General features: G+C 42.2%; 1 protein-coding gene across 12 annotated transcripts in view; it reads right to left on the bottom strand.

Moving 5' to 3' along the window:
• The window catches only part of ATG7 (autophagy related 7), a 237,188-nt gene that overhangs the window by 152,146 nt on the left and 62,390 nt on the right, over positions 1-22,652 (bottom strand). For 9 of the 12 annotated variants that reach the window (XM_067755465.1, XM_067755472.1, XM_067755471.1 and 6 more), the window contains 3 exons: positions 22,131-22,246; positions 17,309-17,384; positions 3,366-3,446 (listed from right to left, as the gene is read on the bottom strand). In XM_067755465.1, coding sequence (XP_067611566.1) covers positions 3,366-3,446; positions 17,309-17,384; positions 22,131-22,246 — 273 coding nt within the window. The remainder of the gene's footprint in view (positions 1-3,365; positions 3,447-17,308; positions 17,385-22,130; positions 22,247-22,652) is intronic. The other 3 variants (XM_067755470.1, XM_067755475.1, XM_067755477.1) reach the window with 2 other exon arrangements.

The following is a 22,652-nucleotide window of genomic DNA, read 5'->3' as shown; positions in this document are numbered from 1 at the left end:
AATCTAATCATAAGGAAACATTAGACTAATCCAAATTGAGGGAAATTCTACAAAATAACTGGCAAAATGTCAAAGTGGTGAAGTTAAGAAAAACAAAGAAAGGCTAAGGAACTTTTCCAGATTGAGGGAAGCCAAAGAGACATGACAACTAAATGCCCGATCCTGAACTGGATTCTGGTCTGGAGAAAAAACTTATGAAGAACATTACTGGTACAAATAACAACATCTGAAATATGGACCGTGTATTAGATAACAGTATTGTTACACAAACATTAAACTGCCTGAATTTGGTAAGTGCATTGTGCTTAGGTAAGATAAGAACCTTTTTCTTAGGAAACATATGTTGAAGTACTTAGCTATGAACAATCACAATGTCTCCAATTCACTCTCAGTTTCAACAAAAAGAGGAGAGGCAGGGAGGGAGAAGAGCACATACACACAAATGGGGAAAAATGTAAACACTTGGGGGATCTGGGTAAAGGAGTTCCTTGTACTATTCCTGCAACTTGTCTGTAAGTTTAAAATTATATCAAAATAGAAAGGTACCCCTCCAAATACCCTAACTTCCTCCCAATTACTTAGGTGAAAAATCTAAAAACAACAAATTAACTCCATGTATTATAAGAAATTCTTTCAAGAATATCGGTTTCAAATCTGTACTTTTCCCTTTGGTAGCAATTCCACACAACTATTTGGCTCTGAATTCCTTTATGAAACCTAAAAAAGGACTCATATACCTTCCAATAGGGTTTTTTGAAATTCTAGTGACAGATACTATCATTTTGGAAAGTCTTACAAGGCAATAAATAGAAACTGGAATGAAAGCGACTCCTCACCACCCTCCTCCCTCCAGATTCTTCAATATTTTTTCTGGAAGATGGAACAATTCACCTGGCTGTATGCCAAGCTAAAATCAAATAGGATAAGGAACAATTTGCGTGTAGATGATTTAGCCTTCCCTGCCACAGAAGCAGAGAACTGTACTCTTCCCCACCTCAGGCCTTATAAAAGGTCTATATTTTACTGATATAAATAAGGTAATGAAGGCATTTTTACTCAGCATAGTTTATTCTACCTCCCCAATCTTTCTGTACTTGTGCTTAAATCAAGACACAAGCATGGCCTTAGTGCTAGGGGGAAAAAAAAAGCAAAAATACTGAACACTACCAAAGGAAAAAATTACTTCATGGATGTCAAAGGAGAAATTTTTAAAAGTCATTTTTAGCCTCAAAGAATTTTTTTGAAACAATAACAACTATGATATGACTCAGTACAAAAAATATTATGCTAAGTATGAATTAAGAAAAATTCACATGCACAGAGATGAAAATGTAATTGGATTTGTCATTTCAAAGTATTAATGCTGGGTTTGCAGATAATAGAGAATGACATCCTCCTAAGCGAATAAATAAGTTAGCCAAGTACGTAAATGCTGTGTTTCTACTGTAAGGAAATACATGCACCAATGCAGCAACCTTTTCAGCACAAAAGAAATTTAATACCCAGACCACATGAAAAGTGATCGCTATGGGAATAGCACAGCTGTTAAAATCCAAGTCAGTTTGTATTAAATCGTCCAGCATGTTTATGTAAAGCAGGACTCTCAGAATGACCACCAAGGGGAAATAATTTTGCTAACAAAAAAGTAATACCTATAATTAATTTAATGCTTACAATAAGTGTGAAAGAAAATGCAAAGCTATTCTCTTTCAAAGAATATAAGGGACCTCAGCTAGCTGGTATGCTTGTGATCCTTTTGTAAACAGTACCTCAAGGGCTAATTTAATTAGAAATAGAACAAGAAAAAATGAGTGTTTGCATTTCACTTAGAGAACCCAATTATCGTTATTTCATTGACTAACCAGATTTACATAAAGCCACAGAAAAACCTCTGGCACCGGTGCCAAACAATTTCAATATGAAAATTAATACTGCCAAGTTATTTTGAGACCAATTAGCTTAGCCATTCAAAGAAAAAAATGTGCTCCACTGAAGAGCACGTAATCCTAAAACCTGCATTTCTGAAGACAGAAGTGCACACAGACGTCCTTGAGGCCCTGACTCGAGAAGATAGAAGATGCCTTCAAGAACCTACAGAAAAAAGGAGCTCACGGATAACTACTAACAAACAGCTTTAAATCTCAACAGAGACACTTGGGATGCATAACAATAGAACAGGAGCTTACTTTACTTTTGAAGAAAAGAGAGAAAGAGCTACTCTAAGTTTTTGAGCACCTAAAATTAACCAAATTTATCAACATTGTTTGTCAAATCTGAGTTAACTTTTTTTAACTTTTTTTTTGGCCGTGCCGCACGGCATGTGGGATCTTAGTTTCCTGATCAGGGATCGAACCCGTGCCCCCTGCATTGGAAACTCGGAGTCTTAACCACTGGACCACCAGGGAAACCCCCTGAGTTAACTTTTTAGAGAGACTGACTGGTCAGGATTGTGCTTCTCATAAGACAAGACCCAGGTAAAGTTTTCAAAGAAAGCGTGTCATCTCAGAGTGGAGAGACTATCCCTAGAATTCAATCCCTTTCAGAGTGCCAGATGTAGGCTACACAGCAAAGTCCCAAATTATAACTGAGAGGCCAGAGTTTGGGATTAATGACCCCAACGCTATTTTGCATAACACTTGAACATGAAAGTCTTATCAAGAATCATGAGTTTTAAAAGCCCAGGTTAAATCACTGGGCATTAGAAGGCTTAAAGAGGTATCCAAAAGGAAATCAGCTATAACACACAGTGTACATGTGAAAATAACTCAGACTATCTCAAAGCCTATTAAAAAATGAGATGCCATCACTGTAGTTTTGAGATACATCAGCCGTTTCCCATTACAATGGAGGACATACCAGCTCTATTTTTAGAGCCTCTGGAAAGATCAAAGCTGAATGGGCCCTTTTATTGGCTCCCGATCCAGGGCCCTAATCTCTGTTTACTCCTTCTTTGTCATTATGTAGATCTCCAAAAGACACACCACCAGGACCGCCTGCTACCCCTCATCCCCGGAGTAACACTTAAAAATTGCTCTGGGATGGTCGGTACAAGCGAGGAGCTCTCTGGGGAGGAACAAAGACGAGTAAAGTTCAAATTCGAGTCCAAATTACCATCATGATTCAAGTACTAATACAGAACTATAATAATCTAATTCAGTCTCTCTCTCTACACTATAAACCACACTTTCTCAGGCTGGTTTCTCGTGAGAATGAATACAGATAAAATGAAAACACAATCCTTTCTGGTTTGGCATTTTTAGGCCCTCCCCTCCTCCACAGAAAGCCCTCAGTTGGTTTCAGTGCCTCTGGCTAGTAAGGCTGAAGAGCTCATTTTAAACAAGTCCCATGAATGTAGAACGACTTACTTTGGAAGAACAAGCTGTACATTTGTCAAATGCCAGGCTGACAGGAAGGACATTATCAAATCGCGACAGAAATCCTCGTATCTAAAAACAAACACAACAAGGCACATCAAGCCCAGAATGACACACCTGTGAAGTACGTGTGTCGCTTCTGACAAGAAGTGGGAAACAATTAATAGGGTGCTCCTGGTACAGATTCACAAAAATGAAGTTCAATGTAGATATTTTCCCTCGTACTATATAATCAGTTTGAGGAAGAACTATATGAGGTCCTTTATTCCATTAAGAACTGGTCTACAAGCTTTGCACATATTTGAGACCTAAACACAAACTGACTCCAAAATATAAAAAGAAAGCTGTAAAATCTGAAGTATTGTTTTCATAAATGTCTTCAAATATATAACCAGTCAACTAGTTTATTACTGACAATTCTCATGTATGTTACAGTGAATATAGGACAAGTGTGCATTTTTAGGATGTGGTATTGGAGTGCGGCCTCAGTAAGAAGGGCTGGGGACTACAGAAGGCAGAAATGGTCCTAAATATAGATCCGGTTACTTGCCCGAGTTGGAACAGATAGGGATAAAATGGAGCGCATTACCAAGTTTATGGGGAAACAGCGCCACCTTGAGCACCTCAGTTATAATTTCTGAATTACAACTCATTTCCATTTACGGGGTGTCAGTTATAACCAGGTTTCGCAAACTATAATTTAAGTAATCCAGACACTACACTTCCAGAACTACACTGACACCAAAAGGGGACTTTCAACTGTTACATATATCATTTAAACATTATTACTAAAAATATGTATGGTGAAATCTCTAAAGTCTCCATAGGACTCAACATTTACAATAAGCCAAACACCACCCATCTTCTCGAGTTAATTTATTTGGTCTTGACAACTACCCCACTGATGAAACTCCGGCTGGGAAGGGTGAAGCATCTTGGCTCAGGTAAACAAAAAGTGACAACGCTAAGATTCAGAAGCGGGCCCCTGCTCCCAAACCCGGCCAGGCCCTGGCCGGGGCTCCCTCTCTCCTTCCTTTCCCTTCCCTCCCTCTCAGGACGGCACAGCTTTCGTCCTCAGTGTGAGGGCTCACCACACATTTAACAGCCTCACTTGAGTACAGCAAAAGAACCCCCCCCCCGCTCTCCCCCCAGTCCTTGTTGCCTTTAGCCACCCTACCAACACTCCCCCAAAACAAAACCAAGGAAACCTGGCGGACTCTTCAAAGAGACAGGCTTCTGAGTGTGGGCAACTCCACCTTTAAGCCCACACTGCAACTAGTCTAGTTACATTTGCATACTTATTGCTGGAAGATCTAACCTTAAAGGAAATGCCTATAGCAATCTTTTAAACGTCGTTATCTATATGTTATGAGATTTCAATGTAATCCAAGATCAAGAGAGTGTTTGGTAGTAATGATAAGCTAGATAGCTGGGATAAGTTAGCTGGCCTCACAGTGAACCTTTGAAAATGTGACAATCTTTAGTTCTCTGTATCTTTAGTTCTTTAGTTCTAAATCTTTAGTTCTCTGTATCTCAGGAAGGTGGTGACCATTTCCTAATACAGTGCTTGAGGCACAAGCAGGGTCCTAAGTTTGCTCTCCAGGTCACCAAAACAAGAGATGGCAAACCAGCAGAAAAGACTATAACGGCAGGTCACAAATGGATATGTTGAGATCCTCATGAGATCTGGAAGTTACAGGCCCAAAGAATTCTCATAGTGAGTCTCCTTCTATCTCAATGGCTTTAATATTAAATTTACCTAGAAAAATATTTATCATATGTAGCATATTTTCCATGAAAATGTTCACTGATATGGCCTACAGGTTAAGGTCTCCATATAGGTTTCATGAAAAGGTCTCCTGATTCTCTTTTCTCTCATACAGGTAATAAACTTTGTGTTGTGCAAAGAAATACTGGTATTTTTCTCTGCTAAACTGTTCCACGATTGGAGGTGTGGAGTTAAAGGCGAAGGGAAGGGAGACAGTAGACCCAGTTAGGAGCGGAAATGAAGGGAGAAAAGGGAGAGGAAGGAAGGAAGGAAAGAGAAAATATAAACCAAAAACACAGGTGGTGAGCAACAGAAAGGAGCCGAAGTGAATGGGGTGGCCAAGCAGGGGCACCCACACCATTGTTTAGCACCCCAGACAGCTCTTTACCAGGAAACTGACTCATTTTCCCAGGAAATGAAGTAGAATAACATCTGTGTGTGAGGCCTTTCAAATTCCCCAAGTTGGTCTCAGAAGGCTCAGAACTCCACCAAACTAATTCCAGTTTTAGGAAATTCAAAAGAGGAAGGCCTGTTCTCACACCAACTGCGACAGACTCCTAACGGGCACCTCCACAGGTGAGCTCTCTCCCTCCCACTGAATCCAACACTCTGCTATGGATTAATTTTCCTAAGACACAGCTCTGAGGTGTGTCACTTTTTAATCAGCTTCCTAGAGCTGACCAAAAAAGCAGAGAATTCCTCATGCTGGCACTCAAGGTCCCCCCTAATCTGGGCCCATTTTGCCTTTCTGATCTTTTCACAGGCTTCATACAACTACTAAGCTCAAGTACAACGTCCCTCTCAAAGACATTACTGTGTTGCTGACCTTGTCTCACGCCGAATTCTGTGACTCAGAGCTCTTCCTTTGGGAACCAGCTATATAACCAAATCTACATCTTCCATAACAGTCACTCAAGCTCAAACGCACCTCTTTCATAAATACTCAATCCACCCACCACTTGACTTAGAGATAACGCCTTCATTACGTGAAATCCTTCTTTTTGGTATTTATCACCAAAATAACTTATGTAATAGTTATTTCTTTAAAAAATAACAGGTTTACTGAGAAAAAACTCATGTACCATAAACTTACTTTAGCGTATACAATTCAGTGGCTTTTAGTATATTCATGGAATTTTGTAAACATCACCAATACCTAATTTCAGAACATTTTCAGCACCCCCAAAAGAAACTCAGAACCCCTAAGAAATTAGTCCCCATTTTCCACTTTTCCCAAATGCTGGCAACTACTAATCTACTTTCTATTTCTATTGATTTGCCTAATTTGCCTATTTACTACAAATAGAATCATATATGACTGGCTTCACTTACTATATTGTATCATGTGTATTTCATTCCTTTTTATTGCTAAATACTATTCAATTACATGGATATACCATATTTTGTTTATTCACAAGTTGAATAACTTTTGGGTATATATATATAGAGAATGGCATTAATGGATCTCATGGTAACTATATGTTTAACATTTTGAAGACCAAAGTGACTGCACCATATTACTTTCCTGCCAGCAACATACGAGGGTTCCAATTTCTCCACCTTCTTGTCTCTTTGAGGTAGCCATCCTAATGAATATGAAGTGGTAGCTCACTGTGGTTTTGATTTGCATTTCTCTAATGACTAAGTGTTGAGCATTTTTTCATGTGCTTCTTGACCATTCATATTATCTTTCTTCAGAGAAATGTAGATTCAAATTCTTGGCCAAATTTTAAATTGGGTTTTCTTTATATTGTTGAATGTTAAGAGTTCTTTATATATTCTGGATATGAGTTTCTTTCAGATATGATTTTGCAAATATTTTCTCCCATTCTGTGGGGTGTCTTTTCACTTTCTTGATGGGTGTCCTTTGAAGCACAGAACTTTACTTTCTTGATGTCCTATTTATTTTTCCTTTGGTTGCTTGGCCTTTTGGTATCATAGATAACAAACCAATTCTCACCCAAGGTTAAGAAGAGTTAGTATGTTTTCTTATTTAATAGTTTTAGCTCTTACATTTAGGTCTGCAATCCATTTTGAGGTGTTTTTTTATATGGTGTGACATAAGGGTCCAAATTCACTGTTTTGTATGTGGAAATCCAGTTGTTCCAATACTTTCTTGAAAAGGCTCTTCTCCCCCCATTTAATTGGCGAGAAATGACCATAAATGTCAGGGTTCATTTCTGGACTCTCAATTCTATTCTGTTGATCTATATGTCTACCTTTATGACAGTACTACACTGTCTTGATTATAGTAGCTTTGTAGTAAGTTTGGAAACTGGGAAGTATGAGTCTTCTAACTTTGTTCTTCTTTTTCAAGATTATTTTAACTATTCTGGGTCCTTTGCCTTGCCAAATGAGTTTTAGAATCAGCTTGTGTAATATAATTACTTAAAAAATTACTTTTTAATCTCTCTTGCTTTTAGAGGGCAAGATATAGGTTGAACTATTTGCATCTGTCCATAGCACAGTGATTTGCTCATAACAAATACTAATTATTAATTATGAAATGAGTGGATGAGAAAAACACAAACATCCCAAAGCCAACCAAATTATTCATACCTGAAGTATTCAGAGGAAACACATCCCAAATAAACCACAAGAAAAACTCCATCTTACCACCATTCACATCTTCCAGGCAATATGAAGTCCTTCCCCATCAACAACTCTTTAAATCCCCTGTATTACAAATGCACTGAGCTTCCACAATATGCTGTGTTCCCTAAAATCTTACAAGAAATGCATAAAATTTAAAGAGCAGAAGTTGCTACTTAAAATTTTAGCACCTTCCTTAGATATGCATAGAAATCCCAGAGCAAATCTAAAATCCAGGCACCTGATGCAAAATCCTAATAAATATATTCTACCTATTTAGAGAGGCCAGGCACCAATTCACAATCAAAGAAGTTATAAGGATTTGTCCCTTGCTTGGGTGGAGAAAAATTCACCAACATCCTCCTACTTAGAAGTGTGCAAAGTATATGAAACAATATGCTCATCTGGTATTTTTCGATGCCTGCCTGATCAGAAGAATCCCCTGGAACTTGACTGAAAAGATCTGAAGTAAGGCCAGAGCATGTGCATGTTTAACAAGAGCCCAGGTGATTCAGAGCCTTTGGAAGAAGATGCTTTCAGTTACCAACCTCATTTACCCCTTCCCGTGGTTTAATCTATACCCTCAGCATCACCTGTTATATGTCAGAAAGCAGATGGAAGCAGTTAGCAAGCCTCTGCCTCCTTTCCACGTTTTTTATGCATAGTACCACCACACCCGGCTAATTCAGCCACATCTAAATTAACATCTAAATGACGAGATTTTATAAAGTGATTTCTCCATCCACTCTAAGGCCTCTTGACACGGCTCAAGGTACAGTCTTCCAACTTTGGGGACTACACACAGCTTACTCTAAACCCTTATTTGATTATAATATTTGCTGTCCATCTTTCCTTACAGGAGGGTAAGTATTAAACAGCTCTTTTTAAAAATTTTAATTCGACCTATTATAAAAGTAATAAGCATGACAGAAAACAAAAGAGCAAAAAAATAACCCGTACTCCCATAGCATATTTACTCCTGTCTTCCTATTTTTTAAAATATATTTAAATACTTAACTTCCTTTTAAACAGCCTCCCGAATACTATTGGCTTCTCAATCTCTCCCCTCCCTAGAGGGGGAAAAACTGCCAATTCCACAAACACACGAACACACACACATGCGCCTCTACTAGAGGGGCCAAACTTTGCCTGCCTCGCTGCATATTTTATTTTCTAAATTACATTGATGAAGGTTTTTTTTCCTCTTAATGCTGAAAAGAATAAAGAAGATATTAAAATGGCCTGTATGAAAATCCAATCAGTGGTTGCCTGGGTCTGAGGGTGGGGATATTACCATAGAAAAGGCACAAAGTCAGTTTTGGGGATGGATGGAAAAGCTCTGGACCTCATTTGCGGTGGTGGTGGTCATATGCAAGTGTACACACTCGTCTAAACTCATTAAAATGCACGTTTAAACGGGTACATTTGACTGTACATAAGTTATGCCTCAAAAAAGGTGACTAAAAAAGGTTCATAACCTCCTTAACATTTTCCAAACAATACAGAAAGGTACAAAATGAAAGCATAAAGTCCCTATTGCCCCCAATCCCTCTGCCTCAAAAAAAAACAAAAAAAAACACCAAAAAAAGCCCCCCCAGCATCAGTTTCCAATGTAGCCTTCCAGGGAAAGAAAGAGTGTTCTACGAACAGACCAGCTCTACAACACGCGTCTCTTCGCTACCCCCTGAATATTTAAAAACCCCACCTGGGAAGCTGGGAGAAGTACAATTACCTGCGGTTTCCTGGCTCCCTTCCCTCTCTTCACCCCCAGGCCCCACAAAGGGCAGAAGGAGCTTGAGTTGAATCCCCGTCTTCAAACACCAGCGAGGCGCATGGTTGTACTTGCGCTTGGCTAACAAGGCCTCACGCCCCCTCAACCGGAAGGAGCAAAGATGAGCGCAGAGATGACGCACAAAGCCTCAGAGCCAGGCCTATATAGGCTCCCGGCCTCCCTCCCACCTCGGGGCGGTTCCCAGGGGGACAGTGGGCGGTCCCGGCCGGATTCATTATGCGCACCTGTGCGCATCTAACTAGCCTCCAAAGGTTGGAAGGCAGGAACACCTGTTTGGGGGTGTGTCCTAGGGATTAGGAGTCAAGGGCCCTTTTGGAAAGAGAACTAGGGCCGGTGGGAGCACAAAACTCAAAAGCCATCACCAACGAGCAGGATTTGGTCCGTGTTAACTTGACGAGTCACGTGCTTTGTCCCATAGGATGCCATCAAGAAACCATCTTTATAGAATGAAGTCGTTGTTCTCAAACACCTAACGTCCCTGGAGGTTGTCATTCAGTGGATCTGGAACAGGGCTGGGAAATGTGTATTCTGGAACGGCTCCCGAGGTGATTCTGATGCACCATCCCTGGATTAGGCTGTCTTCCACTTAAAGGCTCAAGGACTCCAATTCTATGCCCAGATCCTCTGTTATCTCCTCCGGTCCATTCTCTGTACAGCAGCCAAACCTGATCACGTCACCGCTCCGCTTATGACTTTTCAACGGCTCTCCGCTGCCCCTGGGTTTAAGATGGCCTGTGAGGCCCTGCCTCTCCTCCTCTTCCCCTGTGCTCTCTCAATTCTCTACGTTACAGGGACACTGGTCGCCTTTCAGATTCTCAAACTCACCCATCTTCTCTGCCTCTCCTGTGCCTCCCCTAAAGTGCTAACCCCACTCCCTTCTCCCTCCATAGAAACAACTGCTCCCTCCTAACCCTGGAAGCCTTGCAGGAGGGCATGTCCTGACATCCTGTGGAAATGGTGGCCTAGGGGACTGAGCAGAGGAGCGACATCTGCTACGTGCCATCCCTGTGTCTGGCCCTCTGGAGTGTTTTCACATACTCATCTCATGTTGCCCTCACTACCATCCTGGGACTTTCCCCTGTATTCTAGATAAAGAAATCGAGGCTCAGGGAAGTGGGTTGGCTCGCCCAAGATTCTACAACGACCAAGTGGTAAAGCCAGGGATCTGAGTTCTGTTCCTTCTCTCCCAAGTCTAGGGGAAAATCAAGGAGAAGGTAAAAAGAACGGAAGAAAGAAAGAGAAGACCAGAGGAATTAAAAAACAAATAAACACCCCCTCAAAACCAAAAACTCAATATCAAGACGGCTGCTATCAGGGTCTGAGTGGATTAAATTATCTTCAGTCATTTATGCCCAGTCAGCTACAAAATAAATAGATCAGGAATAGAAAGGGGTCTCTTCCATTCTGGGCAGCCCCTCATGGTGTTTACACCTAAGCTGAGTGAAAGCGGCTTGAGCCCCAAGCCCACCTTGAGGTGGGAGATAGATGGGCTCCAGGTTAGACATTTACAACTGGCCTTCTGTTAACATTTCATGGGGCAGGAAAAAATGGGCTTCAGGCCGGACACTTACAACTCGCCTCCTGTTTGCATTTCCTGAGACAGGAGATAGGTGGGCTTCAGGTTAGACATTTAAAATCAGCCTCCTGTTTGCTCTCCGAAATGGAAGCAATGACAGAGACAGGGTAAAAAGCCAAGTTTTGTCTCTTGTGGATGCCTTAAGATAACAGTCATGGCAAAAACGAAGAGGGGCAAAACCTCGTTTGAGTAAAGGATCAAGGGATCTCCACTTCGCCCCTCCTTGGGGCAAGGGAGACACTACACATGTGTAGAAAGGCTCCTTGGGGGTCAAAAGTCAGGGGACAACTCCATGCCATGGTGACTCTTGCTTCTCCCAGATGCCTTCACGTCGGGGTCCATCTTGACTGTGGGGTAAGTGTGCACCTAAGGGGAGGGTCCTGAGACAAATTAGCCAGGGGGGGACAAAGCAAGATGATTGGCCAGAAGGGAGACAAAAACCTGGAAAACTGCCCCCTCATACAGGATTTAAACTTCCTAAAGGCGTTACTCTCTCTCTCAGTTCTCCCATGCGTCTTTCCACACGTACTTTGCTTTTCCAAGAAACTTTCTACTTTTCTCTTTACTTTCTGCCTCCTTGCCTGAATTCTTTCTTGACAAGCCAGGCTAGAACTGTGGGTTTAGGCCCTAGCCGCTGGCCTCTGTGGTCTAGCAGTTAGGACTCCCGGTCCGGGGACTGATATTGCTTCCAGCTACTGCTCACTGCTGCTCGCTGCAAGTTGCCGCTTACTGCTGCGTGCGTCCAAAATCAACCTCCCCTGGATGGGAAGTGAAGAGCCAATGCCCAGAAATAAACAGCCATTCTGAGAAGGCACAGTTGCAGCCACAGCAGAAACCTGCTGCTTTGACTTCACACCGGTTTCCAGCAGGCCTGGCGGTATTTCTAGAGCTTGGAGTTTGCATAAATAAGAGCTAACTCCAAACTCCGCATTGCTCTTGGATGTTGCAGAGAGTCTTAACCAAATTCAACGCCAAAATAAAGTTTAGCAAATGCAAAACCTCAGGCGCACCACAGAGGTCTTTGTTTCAGACAACAGCTTCAGCTCCCACCACTAACCCACCTCTCACTGTCAAACAGGGGCCACCAAGGGGCAGAAGAAGCAAGCTGGAAATGAGCCAGCGCCATCCTTAGAAAAATAGCGCAGGATGGAACTAATCCTTCCAACCCTTCCCTGCACGCTCACTGCTTCCAGAGTTTTACGAGATTCCTTGTAACTCCCTTTTTAGGAGGCTAGATAGGCGCCCACTTTACCATTTTAATTAAAAGTGAAAGAGAAAGATAAAAACATTTACAAATGTCCCTTATGTGGCCAGAACTGTGCTAATGTAATTTAATCTATAATGTAATTTAATCTGTACATGAATCCCAGTTGTTTAGTATATTATTATGCCCGTTTTAGTAATTTAAAATATGAAGTTCAGAAAGGATCAGTAACCTGCCCGAGGTCACACAGTGACAAGTGGCAAGAACCGCCTTGAACCCGTTTGTCAAATGGATGAAAATGAAATTAAGAGGCAAAGCTGGGATTCTAATCGGATCTGTATGATCCAGAGCCTTCTGGTTCCCTCCCACGCGAGCCTCCCAAACAGGACAGCCCCATCGGGTGAGCAAAACTCGTGGGGCACAAGTGACGTCCTTCAACTGATAAAATTACGCCCAAGTCCTCTTGGGCCAAGAGATGCTACCTGAGACGCTCTGGAACTCTGGCACTGTGTGTAATTTATCCCCCACTTTGTGTGCCAGGAGCGGGGAATGCCCCTCTCTTCTTCTAGGGCCTTGCACGCAGGGAAGCCCAGACCTTGTCGGATCTTGTACCCAAATCCCTCCTGTATTCAGGGGCCTCCCCATTGGAATGAGACTTCACCACATCTGAGTGGCTTGGGGTACATCCACCACCTTAGAAACTCCAAAGGCAAGTGGCACAAACAAGCACAAACGCTTGTGCTGCGTGCCGGTCACCGAACTTCTCTGAACCTAATGGCGCTTTGGCACGGCGTCAGCGTTTGGGGATCACCTGCTGCAGGGATGACTGGAGGGAGGGGGAAGGGAGGATGAACAGGTCACAAACCACAGTGGCTGAAATGGTGAAACAGCAGACGTTTGGACTGTCTGTTCTTCCTGCCCTTTCCATTGCCATCAATTCGAGGGGTACAGAATCAGAGGGGGAAGGAGATTCCTTTTCTCGGGCTACATCTCAGGAAATACGCTCTTAGTGCTTATCTTCTTACCCTCCTTCCTCAGCAGTCAATCCGTCCACACCCCTAGAGGCACACCGAGGTCAGCATTTCGGAGCATGGTAAAGAGACCTTACTGAAAGCGAACGGCCTGAGGATTTGTGGGGCACAGCCTGTGCAGACAGGCCAAATCAAGAGCAGGCCGAGGCTTGGCTAGAGACCACAACTCTAGCTCGGCTTTTGTCTCACTGGGAGATTTCCCAGGCTGGTCCCTGCCCAGGTTCTGTCCTAGTTTGGGCTTTGTTCTACTCTTCTGAAAGTAACTAAAACAAAGAACTTGAAAGCCCAAGAGAACTATGGGGTTGGCAAGTCCAAACCCCTAGGAGGGGCATACCCATGCAGGGTCTTCATTCAGTAGTACTTGAGGACCAAGAGTCCATTTGCCCAAAGAGAAAAAACGTGAACTGCCTGGTCCATGTTGGTATCAAAGCAGGACTGCTATATTCATGACCATGGTTTTCAGACAACTACTGAATTGCCACGATGCTTTTCGTTCTCTGAGAGATGTCCAGTCAAATGATCAGCAGCTACATCGGCTGTTAATTTCTGTCACATTTCTGTCTCACCAGCCTGCACACCAACTTCCTGGAGACATCAGGAGTGGCCTCGACACTTGATAACTCCTGAACTGTGCCTCCCGCCAAAGAACCAGAAAAAGGGGTCTGGCCTCACAGAACAGTCACCACCCCAGGAGCCAGGAAAAGACAACCCCGCCACCTTTTTTTTTTTTTTTTTTAAATAAAAGATCCCACTTGCTGGGAAGCAGAGGGAATAACAGTATGCGCTAAGATCTACAGTGAAAAAGTTCTCTCTAGCAAAGAAGCCAGACTCCAAAGACCATGTATTATATTATTTCATTTACAGAAAGTTCAAAATTAGACAAAAGTCTCCCAAGGTGTTTGGAGCCAAGAGCTGCGTGTCTCTGTGTGGGAAGGAGGCAGTGATAATTGAGGAAGCATGGGGGGATGTCAGGGAACTTGATAACACTTCATTTTGACCTGCGTGCTGGGTACATGAGTGGTGTTCATTTTGTGAGAATCCAAGTTGTATACTTAATGATTTGTGTGATTGTGTGTATTTTATACATAGATAAAAATGACAAATTAAAAAACATTCCCTTCATAGGCAGAAAGTGGCTTATACTCATTGCTGCCTGCTTGCAGAATCCCATCCACATACAGTGGGCCAGAGACTTTTTAAAAAGAACAAACCCATAAGCCTATTTTCTCACCTTCAAATGGTTTTTTCACGGTTTTCAAATGCAATAAGAGGTTGTTTCAGGCTGAATATCACTGAATTTCAGGGACTAATCAAGCCTTTTTCTGCACTTGGCCAATCTCTGGATAAGCCAAATTCGGCCTGTGGTCCCACGGAGAGATGGACTAAGTAATCCTCAGGCCTCCCAGGTCTGACACGGGGGAGAGCTGAGACGCAGAGAGCATGGGCGAAGTTAAGCAACTTTCCCCAGATTACACAATGAGTCGCTGGTGGGGGGCCTTGTGATTCTCGGTCCAAGGACTATCACTTTTCTACTACATCTCATTCCACAAGGGCCAATTAATAAACACTCTCCTTTGGGGAATGGAGAAAAAATGAGCCCAGGGAACGTCACTGGCTATTCTCTGTATACAAAGCACACAAAGGGGTTTACCGAGTTCCTCTCCAACAGGAAGTCATTTGTCTCAAGAGAGCCAGGAAAAGGAGGGGGTAAGTGCTGAGTCTGCATTGCAACACAGCCAGTGTTTTTGTGGAAACGGTGGTCCCCTAATCAAAACACAGTTGCATAAATGGACTCACTCCACTTCAAAAAGAAAAAAAAAAGAAGAAATTTAAAGCCTTATAAAATAGGGACCACACAACCCTGACTAATTTTAAAGCTCTTTCTCCACTGTCTTTTTTAGAAAGTAGCTAAAAATAAAGGCTTGAAACTTGAAATAATGTAAGCAAGTAATCTCACACACACACACACACACACACACACAGACACACACACACAGACACACACACACACACACACTGGGCTTTTCCCATATATGGCTGCATTATTCTTCAGACTTTGAAAAGGCCAAATGAAGAGATGGCCAACAACCAAAATAATCCTTCAGACATTTGAAAACTAGGAGAAAGAACTAGAAGAGTGGGTGAATGACAAACAATTGCAAGGCTCCATGGGGGTAAATAACACTGAGAGGGATTAGTTGCCATAGTACTGTAAAAACATGGGCACATGCATTTTGACACCGGACCCCTTCTATAAAGAAACTGTTTTGCCCTCTGGCCTCAGCACTGAGAAAACTACAGCTGCGGTAATTTAACATAAAGGACTTCAAGAAGGAAACCAGTGCAGGGGCACGACTGAAAATTTAATTAAGGGCCTTCTCAGCATGAAATCTGTAAAGGAGATGCGGGCACATCTCAAGGTCAGAAGAAAGGGAAGGAGACAGGTGAAAAGGGATGAGGGTGAGGATTCAGATGAGCACGTCCACAGCAGAGGTTGGCTCTGGAGGACAGCTTCCTCATGGGGATGAGGGGGGCTTATTACAGGGCCTAGTGAGTCCTACTTGAAGTGTTTCTGCAGAAAAGATTAACCCATTCATGTCAAATAAATGCCACCTTGAGTGCGGCAGGCTGGAAAAGTCACATTTGCATGGTGATGTGTGCTTTCCCAAGCCTCGTCACAGACAATCCTGCACACAAGGTAAAGCACCTGCTTTCACTGATACAGAAACTGAGGCCCAGGGAGGTAAGTGACCTAACACAAATCCATGACAGGTGACGTAGGGCAAGTGGCCCAGAGCAGCGATTCGAAGCAAACTCTCCCAAAATGCAGGCTGGGGCTATTTCCACTCACAAAACCTCAGACGCAGCCCTGGTCAGAATGCCGAGTTTAGATATGGATTTCGGCATATCCACTACCTCTGTGACCGTGCACAAGTAATTTCCCCTCTTCTGATTCAGACCCTCAACCAGAAAATGACAGGGCAGGTGTGCGTAGGCAGCGAGAGAGACGAACGCGACCTGCGTGAGTTACCCCGCTCTCTGCACGCGTTGGTGACTCTGTCCTCACAAGCCCCCAGATGGGACTGTCGGGTGCTCTCACTGCTCCCCTAACTAGACAGCCTTCCTGCTACAGACTGAGATACACACACGGAACCCAGAGAAATGATTTCCGAAAAGTAAGACCAGAAAACCTCCAAAAGCATAGTGACGAAAACTGGTGAAAAGGCAACACGAATTTAACATTTTCATCCCACTGCTTTTTTTCTCTCTCGCTCTCTATGGGTGGACCTTCCCTATGATGCCTCAGATTCTTTTTTCTGAAAAGACACCCCACTGTCTGGTGACACTGTGCACTTCCAATGGCTTTCCCATGCATGCCCAGAAAGCCTTCTGTTATTTGGCTTCTACAATTTATTATTTCTTAATTATTATTAAGGAGTCAGTAATAATAAACAACAGCAACAAAACTAGCAGCACCATTTACTGAGGGCTGTGACGTACCAGGCACTGTCGCTAAGCCCTTTCTGTATAACATCTCTCATCTCTACTGCTACCAGCTGAGGTCGGTATTCTTGACTCCATTTTCTAGATAAGAAAACTAAGGCTCAGAGAAGTTTAATGACTTGGCCAAGGAAGGCCATCTTAATAACTGCCGGGCTGGGATTTAAGCCGCTGTCTGGTTGGTTCCAAAGCCCGTTCTCTCTTGTTCTACTCCATCACGAGGCCCCTAGTCAACATGCTAAATGCTAAATCAAGACTCTGGGTAATGCTGCTTGTTCAGGATTTCTTCTCGTCACCATCCTGCAGAATGGGATCTCCTCCAGGTGCTCATAAAGAATTCCCACTGAAATACCAGGTAAGCTGGAGGGTAGAGAGGGTGGAGAAGAGGTGGGCTGGAATGACCCCAAATACTTTCCCACTGCACCACTGGGATCGGGTCCAGAATTGTGATTTCATTCCCAGTCACTAACCTGGTGAGGCACGAGCCCGAGAGAGGTTGGAGGCTCATTCATGCGGTCGTCACTGCTGCTGGCAATGGCGTAGCCCCTGAGAAAAGGAAACCATTAGAGCTGTTCATTTCATAAAAATCTATGTTTAATTCCTGTGAGGACGATCTGGAGGAGGTCCACATAAGATTTATAAGGATAACTGAACACCCCTTGCTAGGCAGCATAAGCTAGGGAAAAAAAAACCCTAATTTCCCTGGGAGGAAGGCAGAAGAATAGTTTAAAAAAGAAAAAGCTTGTGTTTTAGAGTCAGAAAGACCAGAGCTTGTGAGCACAGGCAAGTTGCTTAATTTCTCTGTGCTTCAGGTCCATCACCTATAAAATAGGAATAAGACAGTTGTGAGAAATGAATTAGGAGTAAGTTAGATAAATTGCCAAGTGCAACATCTGGCTAATGTTAATTCCCTTACTCTCAAATAGTCTTGTAAAACACCACAGCACATTGTTGAATTGAATTGAAATTTTGAAACAGAAAACCTTCCAACCTTAACTTGCTGGGGTGATGTAAATGCTACCAAGATGGAGGAAGGAGAAAGAAAAGCGAGGGATTAATTGGGCAGAACGAATACTCCCTCCCGAATAACAGTCTGATGTTTACTTACGTTACAGAAGAGACGTGACACAGACCCTGGTTTTAGCCTATGACCAAGGCAAATGTGGCAGACAGAGGGGTCAGTGTCAAGGACTCAGAGCCAGCTCTGAAAGATTTTAACCCAAATGCTTCCTGTCAGAGGGCCACAATAAACATAGGTGCCAGGGGGATGACAAAGATGAGAGGAAGACAAAAAAAGCTGCTTATTTTCATTTAACTCTGAAGCATCTATACTGTTACATATGCTACCAACATAGTACAGAGGCTATCTTTTCAACTTCAGAGAAGAACTCTGAGTTATACAGTAAATAGAATATTCATGTTGATTTCTGAGAACCTGAAAAACAAATCTTTCAAAAATTCAATTCTTTCCTGCCTGTATTACAAACAGCATAGCAGAGTGATTAAAAACAGAGTTTGGAGCCAAACTGGGCTGTGCTTAATCCCAGCTTTACTACTTATCAGCTTCATGAATTTCAGCAACTTAGTTATCTTCGCTATGCCTCAATTTCCCCATCAAAAATGGGACAGAAAGAGTTCTTTCCTAATCTGTTTGCTATGAGGATTAAATGAATTACTATTTGTAAAGTGCTTAGAATAATGCCTAGCACAACGTAAGCACTAAGTAAGGGTTGAAAATAAGACAAATCACAATGTGTTTGTCACACAGTGAGGTGTAAATACCTGTTTGGCTCCAGTTTGCCTTCACTATATCACACTTGAGAGCACGGTCTCCAGCGGATATTGAGAGAGTCTTAAGTTGTTTACTAAGTTTTCTTTTGCTTCTCTCTTTTCTTCATTTTCTTTCCTTTCCTTTTCTCTTCTTTTCCTTCCTTCTTTCTTTTTCTAAATTACTGACTCTATTTTTTAAAATTAATTTAATTTTTGTCTCACTTTTATTTATTATAAGATGAATTACTTCTGTTATTTATAAGTCATAAAGTAAGATCTTCTCCTTGCTTGGAGAAGAGAGGGTGTCTAGACCACAATTGTGCTAATTTTTATATCTGTAATATAACATATATACAATGTGTTACACATAGAGACTACCGAAAGGCCCAAGGTCAAGTTGAAACAAAACACACCAGCCTACTCCTTGCCTTCCTCTCACATGCAAGCCTAACCCTGTGAGTGCTTAATAAATTAAAAAATATTTTTATAACTGGTGTGGCATTGGTGGACTAAGTGGTCAGGACCAGTCCCCTCATTGAGAACAAACAGGAAAGCTAGACAAAGTACACAAACCGCCGTTTGAAAGCATCAGAGAGCTACCACAGTAAGGGAGAATTACAGAGCTAAGGTTTATAAGAGGAGGGAAGCCCACAGAGGTAAATCAGGCATTTGCAAGGGGAATTTTCCCCCATAAAATGATTGTCAATGTCCAAAAGCAGTGGCCACAAGCTCAGAAGCTGAACAGTGATACTCACTGACTCATGAGGCTGATGGGAAAATCCAGAGTTGAGGTCTGCCAATAAGGAGCAACCATGGGAAATATCCAAGGCTTTGGATTGGGATCATACAGGGGTGCATCCTCAGACTAACGGTGAACCGGAAATAGATAAGCCCTAATTGGATAAAATGTTCTAGGATGGTAGTCCCCTTGGCCTAGCAGTTTGCCAGGAAGAAATGTAAATCACATCTCTGTAATTTTTCAAATATAATGTCCAGTGCTCAATCAAATATAGCCAAGAAGATACAAGGAATTGAGGAAATTTAAATATTGATTGGATATGTGGTAATATTAGGAAATTGCCTTTAATTTGTTTTTATATGTAAAAATAGTAAAGATACATACTAAAAAGATATATTTTCATGAATGAAAGCTATGTCTTGGATTTGCTTTAAAATAAGTCAGTGGAAGGAGAAAAACTGTGGACAGTAGTACAGATAAATGATGACTGGTAATTGTTGAAGCTGGGTGGTGCATACAAGGTGGTTTCTACGTATATCCACAAATTGTGTGTGCATGTGTGTGTGAGAAAGAAGATATCTATATCTATCTATCTATATCTCTACCTATCTATATATATCTTTTCATATATGTTTGAAATTTCCATAATGAAAAGGTTTTGTTTTTTTTAAAAAAAACCAAAACCAGGTATATGAGGAGACAATACATAACCAAAAGCCAATAAAAACAATAGACAATAGGAACAGACTCATAGGAGATCCCATTAATGGACATTACTGATAAGGACTTAAAAGAAAAACATGATCAAATGTGTTCAAAGAATGAAAAAGACCAAAATCACAATTTTGGCAGAGAAGAGGGTATGTATAAGATAAGATCAGATGGAAACTCTAAGAGTGAAACATATAATTATGAAATTTAAAACTCAATGGATGGTTTAAAGCATAGACACAGAAGAAGGAAGAATTAGTAAACTGGAAGATAAGCCAAAACCAAATAGCCAGACTGAAGTAAGGAAAGACAAAATTATGGAAAGTACAGAAAAGAGCATAGGCTGATTCTAACATGCAACTGGGGACTCGAAAGGGGCAGAAGCAATGTTTTAGGAGATAATGGCTGAAAATTGTCCACAGTGGGTAAAAAACATCAAGCCATGGATTCAAGGGGCACTAAAAAGCACAATCAGAATAAATACAGAAATAGGTATACAATAACAAATAACAGAATTAGGTATGTGTTCCCAACTTCTGAAAACCAAAGACAATGAGAAAATCTTAAAAGCAACTGAAGGTAGGGGAAGAGGGAGAAAAACAAATTGTATCAAAGGAGTAGCAACCAGGTACACACCTTACTCCTCAACCAGGATAAGGGCAGCCAGAGACAACAGGAGTGCACTCTCAACTTGCTAAAGGGAAATTACCACCAGTCTGGAATTCTGTACGCAGCAAAAATAGCTTTCAAGCGTAAAGATAAAACAAAGACATTTTTGGACAAACAAAAACTGAAATATCTTTGTCGCTGGCATTTCTAAAGGCAATAATAAAGGGTATTCTTCAGGCAGAAGGAAAATGCCCTTGGATGGAAGCTCAAGGTCACAGAAAGAAAAGTAACAAAAAGGAAAATATTAGCAAAATGAAATGAATACCAACTATATAACAATAATAATATCTTCTAGAGTTTAAAATACATACAGAACTTTTTTTTTTTTTTTTTTTTTTTTTTTGCGGTACGCAGTCTCTCACTGTTGTGGCCTCTCCCGTTGTGGAGCACAGGCTCCGGACGCGCAGGCTCAGCGGCCATGGCTCATGGGCCCAGCCGCTCCGCGGCATGTGGGATCTTCCCGGACCGGGGCACGAACCCGTGTCCCCTGCATCGGCAGGCGGACTCTCAACCACTGCGCCACCAGGAAAGCCCCAGAATTGTTTTTAAATGAATGTGCAGACAGTACTGGGCGCCTGCCCAATGTATTCTCCACTTCTATCTCACCACAGTTTCACTGAGAGAGGCAACATGCCCAGCCAAAGGACTACATTTGTCCGTCTTCCTTGCAATTACGAGTGCAAGGTCATGTGATATAGGAGTTTTAGAATCAATGGGTAAGTCTTCCCGGAGAGCCTTTTAAAAGGGGGCAGCCTCAGCTGAGCACAACTTTCATCCTTTGGACATTCCTTTCCTCTTACGTGTAACACAGAAGCAACACTGTTGGCAGAGCAGCCATCTTGTGACCACAGGTGACAAGCATAAGGAAGGGAGCTAAGCGTGGCTGAGTGAGTGCTAAGGAAACAGTCCCCGATGGCATATCGGAGCCTTTGTACCAGCCCTGGATGCTGCCTCTGAGCTTCTTGCCGCATGAGAAAAATCAAGCTGTACCCTTTGGGCTAAGTCACTTTAGATGGATCTGTTACATACAGCTAAATGCAATTTCTATCATATGTAATTCACGTATTGCCTTACAAGTGCTCAGGGCTAAGGACATCAAAACATATTAAGAGGATAAATGCATGAAGGTCCTAAGGCCACTACCAAAATTTTTATCCTTCCTTATTATCAATTACCAATTAACTCTAGGAGAGTTCAGTTCCAGAAGGATGCAGAGATACAGCTCCAAAGATCACAATGACAAGTCCTCCAGGCCAAAGAATCACACTGGGTTTTTTTAAAATCTTGTTTTTTTGAGGATGGAAAGCACAATATAATTCTCAGAAAATTCAGACTGAGAAAAGGCCAAGGGAGATACAAAAGCTTTCTTTGCTTAAACACCCATCTCTAAAAGGCAAACTCACCCTTCTGGATGCTGCAAAACGGAAACCATCAACTCCACCGCCAGGGCTCCTGCAATCATGGCCAGTCCTGGACGACTCACAGTGCACTGCTGGTCCAAGGTCCGGTCTCTGGTTGACTACAGAGAACAGTCACTGACGTGAATGCAAAGTTCTGTTCCACCCAACGCCAGCTGTGTGAAGCATGAAACTCCTCCACAATAAAGCTCTATCACATACCAGACGCTCACTGTTGGCAAAGATCAGTCAGCCTCACATAATACCATTTCTTGCAAGTACCAAGAAAATCAAAATATACAAGTTAGGTAACTAAATGAGGTAATACATTAAGAAGGACTAGCAGTTATAAACAAATTAAAGATGGGGGGCCCAGCTGCCTCACACATGGAGTGGCGTCCTGTACTCTTAACTGAGTACCCTTAACCACCCTTCTTCACATAAGAGGATATTTTTGTCTTTATACTGGGAAGACACAAAAGCCAGTCATCCAGAAGAGGTGTAAATCAGTGAGGAACAAGTTTTAAT

Source organism: Pseudorca crassidens, chromosome 10 (assembly GCF_039906515.1).
Source record: "Pseudorca crassidens isolate mPseCra1 chromosome 10, mPseCra1.hap1, whole genome shotgun sequence".
NCBI lineage: Eukaryota > Metazoa > Chordata > Mammalia > Artiodactyla > Delphinidae > Pseudorca > Pseudorca crassidens.
Note: the sequence above shows the minus strand (reverse complement) of the source record. Positions and strands in the feature narration are given on the sequence as shown.